The sequence below is a fragment of the Hoplias malabaricus genome, chromosome X1, assembly GCF_029633855.1.
Source record: "Hoplias malabaricus isolate fHopMal1 chromosome X1, fHopMal1.hap1, whole genome shotgun sequence".
In the NCBI taxonomy this organism is placed as follows: Eukaryota; Metazoa; Chordata; class Actinopteri; order Characiformes; family Erythrinidae; genus Hoplias; species Hoplias malabaricus.
The window spans coordinates 7,949,201-7,965,591 of NC_089818.1; the positions used below are offsets into that span (position 1 = coordinate 7,949,201).

The 16,391-nt window shown below is 41.3% G+C and overlaps 2 protein-coding genes across 3 annotated transcripts in view; one reads left to right on the forward strand and one right to left on the reverse strand.

Moving 5' to 3' along the window:
• The first annotated feature begins 231 nt into the window (after positions 1 to 231).
• il12a (interleukin 12a) lies at positions 232 to 4,210 on the forward strand. The gene is made up of 7 exons (XM_066652921.1): positions 232 to 282; positions 1,098 to 1,286; positions 1,681 to 1,794; positions 2,582 to 2,623; positions 2,745 to 2,891; positions 3,498 to 3,539; positions 3,760 to 4,210. The coding sequence occupies exons 1-7, from the start codon at positions 232 to 234 to the stop codon at positions 3,883 to 3,885; spliced, it is 711 nt and encodes a 236-aa protein (XP_066509018.1). The 3' UTR covers positions 3,886 to 4,210.
• Positions 4,211 to 6,437: 2,227 nt separating this feature from the next.
• si:dkeyp-97b10.3 (NACHT, LRR and PYD domains-containing protein 1b allele 2) overlaps positions 6,438 to 16,391 on the reverse strand; it is a 32,713-nt gene continuing 22,759 nt past the window's right edge. For both annotated transcript variants that reach the window (XM_066652535.1, XM_066652534.1), the window contains exons 10-17: positions 15,590 to 15,807; positions 15,108 to 15,358; positions 11,999 to 12,133; positions 11,600 to 11,735; positions 11,301 to 11,348; positions 10,861 to 10,932; positions 9,565 to 9,843; positions 6,438 to 8,166 (exon numbers count right to left, since the gene is read on the reverse strand). In XM_066652535.1, the coding sequence (XP_066508632.1) occupies positions 8,147 to 8,166; positions 9,565 to 9,843; positions 10,861 to 10,932; positions 11,301 to 11,348; positions 11,600 to 11,735; positions 11,999 to 12,133; positions 15,108 to 15,358; positions 15,590 to 15,807 (1,159 nt within the window). In that variant the 3' untranslated portion in view covers positions 6,438 to 8,146. The remainder of the gene's footprint in view (positions 8,167 to 9,564; positions 9,844 to 10,860; positions 10,933 to 11,300; positions 11,349 to 11,599; positions 11,736 to 11,998; positions 12,134 to 15,107; positions 15,359 to 15,589; positions 15,808 to 16,391) is intronic.

Here is a 16,391-nt window from a genome sequence, read left to right on the forward strand (position 1 = left end):
CCACAATATGAATGGTAGTCTATGCCATATTCCCAAAAATCAGAGATGCTATATTTTGTATTTTATTCCCCTGTGGTTATTATTCCACACCTTCATACAAACACACAAAGTATAGTATCTGTGAACTCTGGAAACACTGCATAGACTACCATTCATGTTTTGGAAAGTTTAACATTTAAATTTCTCAGTAAGTCCTACCAGATAACTTTACAACATCACGTAACCTTTAACATGCCCTTCACCTTAAGACGTAATGATTACTCGGTGGGTACCAGCTGGAAGGCGAGTCCTCATAATGGTAGTGTGTGAAAAGAGAGAGAGAGAGAGAGAGAGAGAGAGTTTCAGTTTCAGTTTCAGTGTCAGTGTCAGTGATGGAGGATGGGATTTCCCATCCTCCATCCCATAGATGATATAAAAGAGTCCGTGTCACCGACAAGTGCAACACCGCTCGGCACCAGAGGAACCCCGCGCTCACACTCAATGGACAGTGAGTATATGGAATCCTCGCACTATCCAGTCCACCTTAAATGGCACCTTAAACAACAGATCTGGTCAAAACATAGGTTTTGTTGCGTGTTTCTAAATGAAAACTAAATTAGTTTATTTTATTAAATCATTTATACCATTCAGATTGTGAAAAAAAATTAAAAACAATCTAAAATGACCTTTATTTTGGCAATGAGAAATGTATTGGAGGACATTTTAAAAAGCCATTTTAGAGCCTTTTTTTAAACTAAATATTTTAAAGGCTTACTTTTAACGTAAAATTAATAAAACAATAAATTATATAATAATATATAAATATTATTTAATGTTGGATGAATCAATTGTGTTTATAAGCAGCTAGTGCCTTCAGTTTGTTTACCTTCCCTCTCAGGTTAATGTTATTGGACCTGGCTGAGGATAACCACTGTTAATGTAAAGTGTGTTGAGATTGATTTGAGCTGAGATATAAAACTGTGGATATAATATAAAAGTGCTGAGGTACTAAAAGTTTTAAATCGCTGAGATATTACATTTTTAAGGTATAAAATATTGAGGTTGAGGTAAAAGTCTTTTGGGTGGCTGTAAAAGTGAGTATTTGTGCTGTTTATTAGCAGCTAAATGTTGTTTATTGTTTTGCTCTCTCAGGGACTACGCTGTGTTTGGTTATGACCGCGCTCTTGTGCGCAGGCGCACTGGCGAATCCGTTACGAGCCTCTGCTCCGCAGGGAACCTCCACTGACCACTGCACAAAACACGCCAAATCTCTTCTGGACACGTTAAAAAAGAGCGTCCTGGACACTGTGAGTACTTTAGCCACTTCGACTCATTTTAAAATCAGTTTCTAAGGTCTTCTCACTCTCTTTCTGTGGGTTTCCGCGCTGAGTTGTAGAATAGTTACAAATATTTAAATGAGATAACGTCTCATTCCTCTGAGAGTTGATAATATGGGGAAAGCTATAATTGTTATGACTTACTGCGTTATTATATATATTCTTACAAATGTCATGAATTTTGGAGCACTTCTAGTCGTCCATTCATCATGAAACGTTCACACGACGTGCTGCATTCAGTTGAGGTAGTGAACTACAAACGGAAAAAGATGGACTTAGTGAAACATGGATGTTTTTCATTGTACAGCAACAATATGCGAACACTTTTAAAAATGAGAATTAAACGTTTGTTTCCTGGACTCAGGCTCTGGAGAAGGACAGCATAAGTAACACGTTATTTCACGGATTTAACTGCACAGAGCTGCCTGCTGAAGTGACCCCTAACAGCCAAACGGTCACTGCGTGTCAGCCCACTCAGGTAACAACACCCCACTAATGTACCTTTAACACCGTTCCTCAGGTCCTGCTGGAACCTGTCTAGTACTGTGTCTCTGTGCATGTTAGAAATCTCAAAGGCCTTTTTCCTGTGTGGTATCCATCAGCATCTTATCTTCTAGTTATTTGTTTCCTTCTGTGACACATCTTTTGAGAAATATAGTTATATAACAGTCTTCTTAGGGGGATATATAAGTCTGAAGGTGGTGTAACTATCTCTGAGTCTTTGAGCTGTAGTTATATTTGAGTTATATGAATAGTGCTGCTCACTTTTAGTGATAGGGTGATACAACTGTGTGATGTTGCATTCTGTGACACAGGTTTTAGTAATTATACAGGTTAAAGAAACACTAGGTAGAATTTTTACTTTAAATTTTTTTAGTTTTAAAAGCATTAAGATGCTCGGACCTGTACTAGGGAGAAAAGAGTTTCTGTCATTGCTACTCTGGGCTCAGCACTGCAGAAATTGCACTATGTAAAGTTGGGAGGAGGGTAGGAAAACTCCCTCTGCCTTGATTTTAGGACAGTCCTATAGTAGTGAATTACACTCTGCATCTGTAGAGGGAGCCCATGAGCAAAATGAACTAACCTTACCTAGTGTTGCTTTAAAGATGTCTTATGTAAAGGTAACTTTAGCCTTTAGCAACATAGTCTTATTTGAGGTACATCGCTATTCCTGGGAGATGTAGCCAATTTTATGTGAGTGTTATGTCTATATTTGTTTGAAATGTTTGATATATTCAATATACTGTACTGTTTGATGTCCACAGGATGGTACATGCTCTGGCCAAAGCAGTTCTTCATTCAGCGAGGTAAGACAATAGCTCTTGATGTTCATAATAAACATATGATTAAACTCAGTACAGTCCTGAGGTCAATAGGAAGTCTTTATAATTTGCTGTTGTTTCCATGCTTCTTTTGATATCCCTGTAGCCCGAGTGTCTGAAGAACATCAGAGGAGACCTGCAGTATTATCTGATCATGCTAGGAGACTATGTGGAGACTCTGAATCGGGATCAGAAATCTCAAGCCATCGCTGTGGTCAACTCCATCTCAGAATCTATCAGAACCCTGCAGACGGCAAGTCCATGTGCCGCTTCATTATCACATTACACTGCTTTGTGTCTTCCACTGACCATAACCGAACCTGTCAGATCTGGGCCGCCAATCACACTATTTTAGCAGCAGATCTTCATATGTTTCAGAGGAACCATGTGCTTGTTTTTACACTAGTAGCTTAGCAGCACCTAGCAAATGGGTGGGATTGGCAGTGACTGGAATTGTGTGACGTTATGTTTAGAATAATAGAATGAACTACCGCGACCCTGAACTGGGTCTGAAACGGTTACAGACAATTAATGAATGAAATTAATTAAATATAAGTACACAACATTATTCACTTTATTTTTGTTTAGTAGGAATTGTATAATATGTAGAATATAAGCTGGAACCAGTGTATAATCTGAATCAAGAAAAGTTTAGAGCATGTTATTAACCAGCTTGCAATCTACTCACTCTCTCATGTTTAGCAGGCTTACATTCCTCCACCAGAGGGAGCTATTAGCATGGAAATAATTTTAATGTATTTATTCAGTGACAGTGTGTGGTCTTATAAAATATATAACAGTCAATGACCACAGACAACGGTTTCATGACAATGACCCATTTACCTTCTTCTCCTGACAGGAATGTCCACTGCTGCAGGAAACAGTGACACGTCCAAAAATGGTACGAATTCCTCTGTCTTCATCAAGTAAACAGTTAGTGTTTATGTGACATGACCTCAACAATATTTCTTCAGAAATGAAGGGTATTAATAGGGGTGTGTCCCCCCCTTGGTGCTTTAATAAGTGCTTCTGCTTTTCTGGGAAGGCTTTACATGAGATGTTTGAAGACTGTTGAGGTACAAGTGTGATGATGCATAAACTGCTGTGTTTCTCTGTGTTAGAGCTGGGGAGGAGACCCGTTCGACGACCGCATGAATCTGTGTAAACATCTGAAGGGTTTCCACGTCCGTGCCATCACCATCAACAGAGCACTGGGTTACATCAGTGCCGGAGAGTACAAGAAATAAGGCTTTTCACTACCATCGTCTTCATCAATCACCCTCATTCTCCACCTAAATCTCAGCTCATACCTTTTTTTAACGCTCTTCTAACCATGACTATGGGAAAGATCCAACACTGCACTACTGTTTACAAGATCTCTACACCTCCTACATCCACTTCAGGTCCATGATGCTCCAGAATCACCAATCATATAAGCTAGGTACGTCTCCGCGGAGATGGATACCATGTGGTGCCCTGATGTACTTGTGTTTTTCCATATGTGGTTATTTAAATTATTTTTTATTTATTTCCAACTATTTATTTTAAATGGTGCCATATGGTACAATATTTATTGAGAATTTTTAATAAATAAACATTGTTTGCAGTAATTTAAATGAGTCAGATTTTTGTGAAAGAGACTCTTCAGAACAAAGTGCTCTGTACAACACTGACTTCTCAGAAAACAGCTGTTAACGATGCGTCATAGAAGCTGACGATTGTTAGCACTGTGGAATTTGCTTAATTCACTCTAGCTTTATTAGGATGCTGTACAAGATTCACTGTAAATTGATAACTATCTTATTAAGCAGCTACTACAGCTGTGAATCCTGTACAGCATCATAATAAACATATACTATATTTACAGTAGTTAACTGTATATAAAAACGTGATTCGTTCTGCTAATTGCACCTGGTTTATTAATGCTTAATAAGAACATTACTGAAAGATTATTCAAGACAAAGATGAACGTGTGCCACCAAGGACTCCATCAGTTTCACACCACATTTACAGGACACAGTGAACCGCATCAATGATTTTATTTTTACAAAAGAGTTCAGTCGCATAGTCACAGATCGAGAGTCCAAACAACTACACCTGAGCTTTCCAGTGAACCATGGGCCCAGAGTTAAAGCTTTGGACCTTACAGCTTTGGAACAGGATAGAAATAGACAGGTCACACACAGCTTTACACACCGTTACATGATTCTGTACTCAACAAACCAGAGAACCATTAAAGGGCCCATATTATATATATATTTTCAATCATTTCATATTTTCCTGAGGTCCACTTTTGATGTCTGAGTGCTTATATACAAAAAAAACATACATTTTTACATGAATTGTATCTCCCACCCTGTCCACATCCTTCACAATCAAACAGGCTATTTCACTAACTGCTTTATGCAAATGATCTCTGTTCCGATTGGCAGACTTTATCATTTTAAGTGATCATGGCATGGGCAGACACAGGCAATTTGTGACATCACAAAAAGGTGCAGTATCTTTCTACATGGGCCCTTTAAGAGCTTCTACAGTTCTGTTGATCTGATGATAATATTAGGAATAAAGGAATGCCCTACAATTGATGTGTAGCATGGTGCTAAAACGAATGAAGGTGGCGTTGATCACATTTGAGAATTTAGTTTAACAACAACATGAAGGTGAAGACAGAGAGAACTCTATTCTACTGATATTCTGAGATATATTTCAAGACAAAAACGTGATAAAAGTCCAGTTAATACTTTACTGAAGTCATCGTTCATAAGTTTGTAATGAAACGTGACACAGAGCGACATAAACATATTTAAAGGCTGAAGTGGTCATAAAATAAAGTAAGTGACTAAAAGAGTCTTAATAACAATAGACACTTGCTAAAGCCAGCCTTTATAAACGTTTACGCGGGGTGATGTCACGTAGTAAGACCTACGACAGACGGACACAGTAAAGTTTTCCCACATTTGACATGCTACTCTCACACAAATCACATCATGTTCTGCACAGCAGAGTACACTCCATCGATACGCTCCCTTTGGATTCCTGAAACACACTGCCTTCCCTCTGTTTTACACTTAAAGGAACACTAGGTAAGATCTGGGATGTTGCTCCTGGGCTCCCCCTACAGTTGCAGAGTGTAATTCTCTTTTACAGCATTGTCCTGAAATCAAAGGGGGTGGATGCTTGGATGGTTTTCCACCCTCCTCCAAATGTTACACAGTGCAGTTTCTGCAGTGCTACAGGTCAGTGGAGCATCACAATGATTCTAAAACTGAATTTTAAGGTAAAAATGCTACCTAGTGTTCCTTTAAATTTTTTTAGAACAAAATAAAATACAGAAAACAGAAATATAAACACCTGCTTATAAAAGGCAGCACTTTCCCCGTAGGCCTCTTCACTCTCAAAACAGATGTGTTAAAAACAACAGGTAGTGCACAGAGCCCAGGGAAGGACCTGGTGCCAATTTGTTCTGTTACCTTCATCACAGCTGTGGTCGGTGATAAACTGAAGTGTGCTGTTATTTTACTTTCATTATTCCATCATTATATTTCACTCAAATACGCAGAACTATGTTAGCTTAAAGAGATTCTACGCTAGGTCCTAAATCTATTGGACATATTTGATTGTGACTGAAATGTGATGCTTTGTCTTATGTTTTTTAAAGAAACGCTGTTTAGCTGGGTTTTTTTTTTAACAGAAATACATAAGATGCATATCCCAGATATTCAGTTCTGCTGTCCTAGTGATATAACATAATATAAAATATCAAATAGTCTTCTTTTGTATCTATTTCCTTTTCTCATTGAGTTCAAACTCAAACAAAAGACTCAGTCTTTAACTTTGTTCTGAATTTTAACAAAAACTGCAATTCTGTCGTCTGCGTTTTGACTCTAGGAGCTGAATTTGTTCTGATTTAACGCTGTCCTTCCCTCCTCAAACATGTCAGCATTGTGGAGAACGTCACATTTACACATCCATTTTGAGAGTGTTTAAAGGGACCTTTCTTAAAAAAAACATAAAAAAGGCTGAGTGCTACCAGTGCTCTGTTGGTGCCACCGAGTGGTAAAGGTTGGTCCTTGAGATTAAGTTTTTCTTGAGGTAATTTTCCAATTCAGAATCTGGAAATATAACCCAAGTGAAATGAGTAAACATGATTACGGTTCTCTGTGAGTCAGCTCCAACAAATACAGAGCTTCACTTATCCAAAGAGAGAAAGAAATACAAAACGAAGTGTAAAAAACACAGACGACACGATGGAATGTTCATACTCACTACAAATCCACAGAATAAAAACAAAGTAAAAAAGTAAGAAACTATACACTCAAGTAGCTACTGAGCTCAGCTCAAAGGACTGGTTTGCAGCACCGAATCAGACTGGGATAGTTTAGCTGCCCTGTAGTGTTACGGTCCAAAAACAAAAATGTATCTCCAAAATGAAACTTCTTAACTGTCAATGGAAGTCAATTTAAAAAGGTTTTATTCCAAATCCTTTTGGAACATGAAGTTTTTCACACAGTGATGTTTTAAACTAAACACCCACACAAATGGAGATACATGTTTTTTCTTGAACAGCAACAGTATGCAACTAACCTGGCTCTGGAATTTATATTATCGGACCAGACTGATATAGTGGACGGCTGAAAATACCAAACTGAAGAATCCCACAGTTTTTTCTGTATCGGCAAAGTTAGCGGACAAGGCTCTGATATTTACTGGCTGTAAATGAAAGTATTCAAGCTTATACACAGGACGACAGGGTCAGTCTTATCTAGGGCTCAACTGATATGTGTGATATGGACCTCGTACCATCTGGGATAAAACAATTGCTATTCTTAAGGCTTTGGAGCTTCAGTCATGAATATTCATGAATATTCAAATATCCAGGGGGAGTGAGGTGGTTGTTGTTGGGGGCATCGCATCTGGATTTATGCTGAATTTTTGGGTTCGATGCCCACTTTACATTTCTTATCACACTTTTTATTGACAGCCTAAGTGTCTCAAAACCAAAATAAAAACGTAATAAACCGAATACCTAACTAATGAACAAACACCTGCATATTCAGAGCCAGCCCCAAATACAGCAGTAGGTCATTTATGGCCCTTAACTGTGCAACACCTCCACAAAAAATATGTTTAATAAGGTGTCTACTCTTTATTGCCATGTAGTGCACATATTTAGAACTGCCGCCCCTAGTGAAATCTAAAGCTCAAACGTTTCAGCCCTAGGTTTGGTCTTCAGCCACAAGAACTTCATATCAGTCAAACCCTAATGTTAAAGACTGATTGAACTGACCTTCCACAGGTAGTGGTCAAAATGAAATGAGATATTGTCAGAATAAGAGTGGACCGTTTTGAAATAGACCGTGCACCAGTGGTAGAGTGTCTGCTGCGTAAGACGTAAACAGGCTTCGAGTTCAAGGCACAAGGACCGGACTGAAGTGACCTCAGAGCAGTGTCTGTGGTGTCCACTTGTTTCATCCACTCTAGAAAATATACTGGTCTCATTGGGGGTTAATTATTTTCCAGCATATCTGAGGAGAGAAGAGAGAAGTGAAAATTATTTCAGTTTGAACAGAACAGGTGCCATTTTATAGAAGCATTTTATGTTGCACACAAAAGTCCATGAGAAACCATCGGACACCATGATGGACAATGTCTCTGTCGCGGCTGCAGGGAGGACGAGGAGGTGGATGCACATGCAAGGAATGTTTATTTAACAGAAACAAAACCAAACACAACACATCAGAAGCAGGACACTGGAAACTAGAAAATACTAAAACAAAGACTGAAGAGAAACAAGCAGAAAACGACAGAGAAGCAGTGTAGACAACACCAGACAAGGGAGCACTGAAACCTGAAAAGGGGGGTGTGTGTTGGACAATGAAAGTGAAACACCTGTCATTGTAGTGTGGGAGGTTTCATGGCTAAATTGGAGCAGCCTGGTGGACAATCTTCATTAACTCCACATTGCACCAGTAAGACCATGTGCATCCAATGGTTCAAACACTGTGTCCTGAAGGCGGTGCCGTGTATCAGGACGACAACGCACCAATACACACAGCAAGACTGGTGAAAGATTGGTTGGATGAACATGAAAGTGAAGTTGAACATCTCCCATGGCCTGCACAGTCACCAGATCTAAATATTATTGAGCCACTTTGGGGTGTTTTGGAGGAGGAGCGAGTCAGGAAACGTTTTCCTCCACCAGCATCACGTAGAGACCTGGCCACTATCCTGCAAGAAGAATGGCTTCAAATCCCTCTGACCACTGTGCAGGACTTGTATATGTCATTCCCAAGACCAACTGACGCTGTATCGGCCGCAAAAGGAGGCCCTACACCGTACTAATACATTACTGTGGTCTAAAACCAGGTGTTTCACTTTCATTGTCCAACCCCTGTAGATATATCTGAGGAGCACAGACATGGAACACCTGGGAAGGAAAATGAGAGGGCAGGAGGCACAGGTGGAACACTAATTGCAGGGCAGGGCTTAAGGCGGGGCTAGTGCGGAGCTAAGGGAGGAGACAGGAACCAAAACATAAACAGACCAAAAGAACACACGAAAAGCGTGACAGTTTCTTTTGAAAAACGGGAAGAATCTGGAGAAATATGCCCAATACCAGAAGATGACCAAACGTAGGATGGAATGATGAATCATGTTTATATGGAAATTGCAGTTTGAAGGAGGGCAGTTTTTTAAATCACAAGCTGCAGCTTTATTTATAGACTGTTATCAAGAACAGTGTCTTAACAGGTTTTAATTGGGGATATTTAGCTTCTATCAAACAGTCAGGCAAATTTACCTCAGAATATTACTTCAGAAGTGTCCTAGCTATTATTTTATTGTATCCACTTGGCACATACGGTCTTGTAATCCATGAAATGAAATAAATGTGAAGTCAGTTAGTGCTAGTGTTAGTCACTCACCCTGAAGGCAGTTGATGACCTCGTTGGGCACGTCGTCATGCTTGAGTTTCTCGAGGAGGTCCAGGACTCCAGCTTTGCCTTTGGGCTGTCGTCTCCTCCACAGGTCCAGCACATGGAACTTGGTCATAGTCAGGTCCTGTTCTTTGGCCTCGGTCCTGTCCAGGTCATCCTTGGTCAGGTCCAGGTAACAGATGACAACTGACTTCCACTCTTTCCCCATGCGTTTAGCCACCAGCATCAGCTGCTGGTCGGTCATGTCTTTGGGGGCTCTGGGGCCATCTGGGGATAAGAGGGTAGGGGTTCAGTACATAATTTAAAATAACCCACTATATGTCCAAAGGTTTGAGGACACTATTTGTCCAGCTGTTTGTCCTTTGAGCTTCACAGACAGCCTCAACTGATCTCGGGGGATGGAAAATGATGATGGATGGTCACAAAAAACGTTCTAACTCGTACAAAAATACTGGATGAAGCCCCATTGCTCCAGTGAAAATAGCTCCTCTGCTCCACAGTGCAGTGATAGCGGATTATACCCCTCTGGTTGACCATTAGCATTGAACATGGGGACCTTAAACATTAAAGCTGCTCAATAGAAAGACTAACAGCCTTTGCACATATTGTTGCTGTCCACAGAAAAACACATATCTCCATTTTTGTTGCTATGTATTTTACTACATCATTTGAACACAGCAGCTGTCATTCACTCTGTGTGAAGATTTCACGATGAACGGACCAATAGAAATGCTCCAAAAGCACTTGGAATAAAAGTTATTTTTGGAGGTACATGTTTAAATGTGAACAGTGAAGATTTAGTGTATCTATTGAGGTCTTTTTTTGCCTCCATCACAGTTAAACAAACATCCATTCATCCTGCAGTTAATGATCTTAAAGTCAGTAATGAAATGAGATATGAGGTCTGGGCCCTGGGTTCCAGCGTGAAGTGTTTATTACCACTGAGGATATTAATCAGGATTTTAATAAGCTCAATCTGTCATTCTAATTTTAAGGCTACAATTTGCATTCTTAAATTTCCTCTGGCACTCTTACACTATCCACCGGAGCACAGTAAAGTGCCTATGAATATGGAAAAAAATCCTAGAGATAATTGGTCTTTGACAGAAATATGCAAATGTAGACAACACAAAATGTGAGGGTTGTTTTTTACAAACACAAACGTTGGTAGAAATCCTCTTGAATTAATGAATAACTGAAAGCGCACGTTAAGTCACTGCCTCTGAAAGTCCAGAGATATTCAGGGTTAGGGTTGAATTAACAAATACACATTAAAGAGGTCACCTGTCTCATCGCTCCATCGAGCTTTCTTATTGGTGAACTCCTCCTCTGAAGTGCTGCTGCTTCGTTTTCGACCTTTCAGGGGATAACAGGTATGTGTCAGATACTCTACAGTAACTAAGAGTCAACAGGAATATCACATGGAATAGAGTAGGCAGCCCTGCGCAAGCAATGTGTGCTGTTGAGTTTAACACGTCACACACAGAGAACAGACTTCTGAACATTTTAATGCACAAGTTCTATTTGCTGTGTACATTTTTGGGGAAAATATACAGCCTCAAATGTGGATGTTTCAGCGAATAAAGAGAAAATAAGCACTAAAAACATCCAGAATAAAATTACTTTCAAGGCTCACTTTCACTTTGAAGGTCTATTGTATAATTTCCATACGAGGAATGGTGAGTTCAGAGCATATCAAGCGTGTCCGCACAATCTATACTTACTCTCTGAGCGTTTCCGGGGTCTCTCTGCAGCATTGTCCACACAGTCTCCTGAGAATAAACAACAAATGGATTACAGACAACTTTACCAGGTTAACCTTCCTATTAATGTTAGGCCTTAGCTTCACTCACCCATGCATTCTTATACAGACTTTTACCAGGACTCACACATTCATTCATGCCATAAAAATGAAAGAACCGAGACTCAAGTATGTTGAAGTATGGCACATATAAGTCTTTCCTATTTAATCACTAAACAGATGTGTAAAAAGCTATTAACATTAAATGCTATTAACGCCCACCCTCTCGAATGGTGGCAGACCACACGGTTTGGTCCGAGTCAGTCTCTATCAGGGAGAGCTTGAACGGTGGATGTTGCTCAAAGAAGGCCTCAAAATAACCTTTCATCTTCACCACCGCCAGGGTGAACTGGATGTCCTGCGCACACAAACACACACATGTTTTAAAAGCAAGACAACGTCTGAGAACGTACACATCGTATGTGTTATTCACATCTGAGCAAAGATCTATGAAATCAGCCTCAGATTAATACAAACTAAAACCTGATGCAACATTAACGCAGCACACTGAGCAACACAAATCATGGCGAGCTCAGGTTTACAGCCCTGGTAGCAGGAGTATTCGTTGTATTACCAATAGTAGTAGTAGCAGTAGTAGTATGTTTGCAGTTACATAGTCACCTCTGGAGTGATGTCCCCCTGGGAGTCACTTATCAGTCTGTACTTTCTGTTCTCCTCCAGCAGCTTCTGGCATGTGGGAGGCTTCTCTATCTTCATGTACCGCATTTTCGAGCTCCTCACCTCCTTCTGAATGTCCTACATTAAGAATGAAGATCATGTCTAAACACTCGCCACAGAAAAGCACAGAACAGTACGCTGGGAATCGTGTAAGGTGGACTGGCACAAGAAGCCATCTACAGTCTTCTTGTAGTTCTAGCTGCACATCTGAACCGTTTAAGGTGGAACGGGAAATCTGAATAAGACGCTGGCCGACAGAAAGACAACAATGTCTTTGCCATGCAGATGGTTTGAAGAGTTAAAATATAAAAATATATTTAAAGTGTTAACAAATATAATGATGTTAGTGATGTATAAGTTTAGTTATAATGTTAGTAGCTCATTACTTTTGATACTAGTTTAGTTGTATTTATTTTACGTGAGAATTTTAAAATGAATATTTCAATGGAACTTAAAAATGGTTTTTTTAATGTACTGAGAATAAAAGATTAAAAACCTATTATATTTTTATATTAAAATTCCATCAGATCTTATTATTAGCTGAAAAATACTATATAAGCTATTATAACATTGCACTGTTCTTCTATCGTCTATGTTTGATATCCGGCTAGGGAGTTTTCATGTGAGTGTTAATGTGGTAATGTCAGTAAATTTGGTGTGAATGTTTCAGAAACATCTGAACTTTGAGTGATGACAGTGACCGCGTAAAAATAACCAACCAGACTCTCGTCACTGCCCATCGACACGCTCCGATCTGTGACACTGCTCTTAATACAGAGGTTTGTAGGTGTGAAAACCACACAGAGCGCAGCATTATACATCTGCAGCAGTGTGTGGTTACAGGACTAACTCAGAAAAAAATTACGCTCAAGTGAAAGCGCGCTGCATCATAATGTGACAATGGATGAATGAATGAAAGCCTCATGACATTTAGCAGGTGAATTACAGGCAGATTATAATAACATTATTAACAATTCTGATTATGAATAAACCACATGTCCACCACAATAAAAAAAATTACACTAAAAGCATGTGCCCCCCTCCCGTGTGTGTGTGTGTGTGTGTGTGTGTACTTTTTTTTTTATAATTTAAAAAGTGTTTTAAATACTAGCCAGCATTACAGCATAGTTAATTTACACGTTTGATTTTTAATTTACCTTACTATATTTTAATATACTCATAGCACTATAAAGAAAAAATGAACACACACTAGTGAGCAAACCTTCACACACACTAGGGGCAGTGGACACACACACACAACCGGAGCAGGAGGCTGCCAACTACCTCAGCGCCCAGGAAGCAGTTAGGGCACTTTAGCCATGAATTAATGTTCTCTTGCCATTCCCTGCAATTTAACCAGCGACACCACAACCTCTAGCTCACGTCTCCAACCTCAAGGCCACAGCTGCTCCCACAGGTAAATGTCAACCAAGTAATCCGCCACCACAGAAATAAGTCAATATTGGCCACATATGAAGCAGGGGTAGAGCAATCCTCATTCCTGTCTCTTTATTGTCGAAAAAAACTCCAATTAAGCCAGTGCACCAGTGCTGTATCATTACGCACAGCTCCTCGGGCCACTCCTCTGCCAATCAAACAACATCTCTCTTACATTAACCGTTCTGTAATGAAACTACAAAGCGATTAATCACGCAGACCTACTCTCAGTCATGGATGACACAGACATCAGTGAAGACAAGTGCCTTTGAGGACAACCACAAGAGTAGCACTTCTCCTATACTTGAGACCTAAAACTCATCGGGTCATCATCACATGTTCCATAGTAGTGTCAGTGATGTAGTACTATTACATCATCATGAGTTTAGACTGGAGACTTGGCTTATTAATGTTGCTGTGTGCCTTTTGCGTCAATCACTGAATAACTGAATGCTTGAGGACAGCCCCAGCAAATGGGATGAGTTTAAAGTTTTACTAAAACTCAAAGTTAAAACTTAAACTCAAAGCCAAGAGTTAGTGAGGGCAGAGGGGGACATTCATTCATTATCTGTAGCCCTTATCCAGTTCAGGGTTGCGGTGGGTCCAGAGCCTACCTGGAATCATTGGGCGCAAAGCGGGAATACACCCTGGAGGGGCAACACACACACTCACTCACACCAACGGACACTTTTGAGTCGACAATCCACCTACCAACGATTGTTTTTGGACTGTGGGAGGAAACCCACGCGGACACAGGGAGAACACACCAACTCCTCACAGACAGTCACCCAGAGGAAACCCACGCAGACACAGAGAGAACACACCAACTCCTCACAGACAGTCACCCGGAGGAAACCCACGCAGACACAGGGAGAACATACCACACTCCTCACACACAGTCACCCAGAGGAAACCCACGCAGACTCAGGGAGAACACACCACACTCCTCACAGTCACCTGGAGGAAACCCACGCAGACACAGGGAGAACACACCACACTCCTCACAGACAGTCACCCAGAGGAAACCCACGCAGACACAGAGAGAACACACCAACTCCTCACAGACAGTCACCCGGAGGAAACCCACGCAGACACAGAGAGAACACACCACACTCCTCACAGACAGTCACCCGGAAGAAACCCACGCAGACACAGAGAGAACACACCACACTCCTCACAGACAGTCACCCGGAGGAAACCCACGCAGACACAGAGAGAACACACCACACTCCTCACAGACAGTCACCCGGAGGAAACCCACGCAGACACAGGGAGAACACACCACACTCCTCACAGACAGTCACCCGGAGGAAACCCACGCAGACACAGAGAGAACACACCACACTCCTCACAGACAGTCACCCGGAGGAAACCCACGCAGACACAGGGAGAACACACCACACTCCTCACAGACAGTCACCCAGAGCGGGAATCAAACCCACAATCTCCAGGTCCCTGGAGCTGTGTGACTGCGACCCTACCTGCTGAGCCACCGTGCCGGCCAAAGGGGGGACAAACTATATATTAATATCATAAAACTAAAAAAAAGAACACTGACTGAGCAGGTGTCCTACACACTCCATACTGCACGCTAATGTAGAGCCTGCTGCCTCACCTTGATGTCGGAGTGGTTGTTAGTAGCCAGGTAAACTCTGAATGAGTATGAGTTGGCCTGACCCACTAATTTGTAGACCAGGACGACACCGTGGTGCTCTGCAGGTTTAGACGTCTGAACGATGGGGCCAACAGGGGACAGGGAGGATACGCTCCATTTAATGTGGTTCCGGGAGTGGTCCACCGAAGGCTCAATAAGACCCTGATTATTCTTCACGTGAAGAACGCTAAATTTCACCTCATTGTCGTGGTCTAAAATGCACAGAAGCAAACAGAACATTTCCTGTAAGAATAACGATGTTACAACTGCAAAAAAAGTCTATTTTTAAATACAAATGTTTTACAGAAGTAACAAAAATAGAGAAATATATTTATTCTGGAACAATAACTTGTTTTATCAGCTTCTTTCAGGAACTCTCATATAATTTAATAATAAATAACTCCTTCAGAATGTACAGTAGACTGTGACTGATCAGTGTGTACCTGCGAGGCAGAGAGAGTGAGGGAACTGGATAGACTTGAGGATGGTTGGGTCACACTCCACATCAAAAATGGGCCCTGCGAACTTCCAGGATTCATTCAGGTACGTCCCATACTTGCTCCAGGACAGGATGCAGTAACGAATGCACACTTTCTGAGAGACCTCAAAAACCAGGCCTGTTTCTGAGCATTCGTAAATGCCCTCGTCCTCCAGCATCAGCCTGTAGAGAAAACACACAGAGGTCAAGGTCAAGTCAACACAATTTCTGCTCATCAAATTTAAATGGCATCATTGCAGATGCTCTTATCCAGAGCCACTTCCATTTCAATCATACTAGAAAAAAAGGCGAATGCAGACTTTGGAGTCTTGCCCATGGACTATCATTGGTACAGCTTGGTCCTCCTGCCCGAGTTGGGTATCAAACCCTCTCAGAGGTACCACTCTTACAGCCACACTCTCATTAAAAATAAAACTAAACTGATGAGCCCATGAGGCACGGAGGTGCAGCAGGTAGGTGTCGCAGTCACACAGCTCCAGGGACCTGGAGGTTGCGGGTTGGATTCCCGCTCCGGGTGAGTGTCTGTGAAGAGTGTGGTGTGTTCTCCCTGTGTCTGTGTGGGTTTCCTCCGGGTGACTGTCTGTGAGGAGTGTGGTGTGTTCTCCCTGTGTCTGCGTGGGTTTCCTCCGGGTGACTGTCTGTGAGGAGTGTGGTGTGTTCTCCCTGTGTCTGCGTGGGTTTCCTCCGGGTGACTGTCTGTGAGGAGTGTGGTGTGTTCTCCCTGTGTCTGCGGGGGTTTCCTCCGG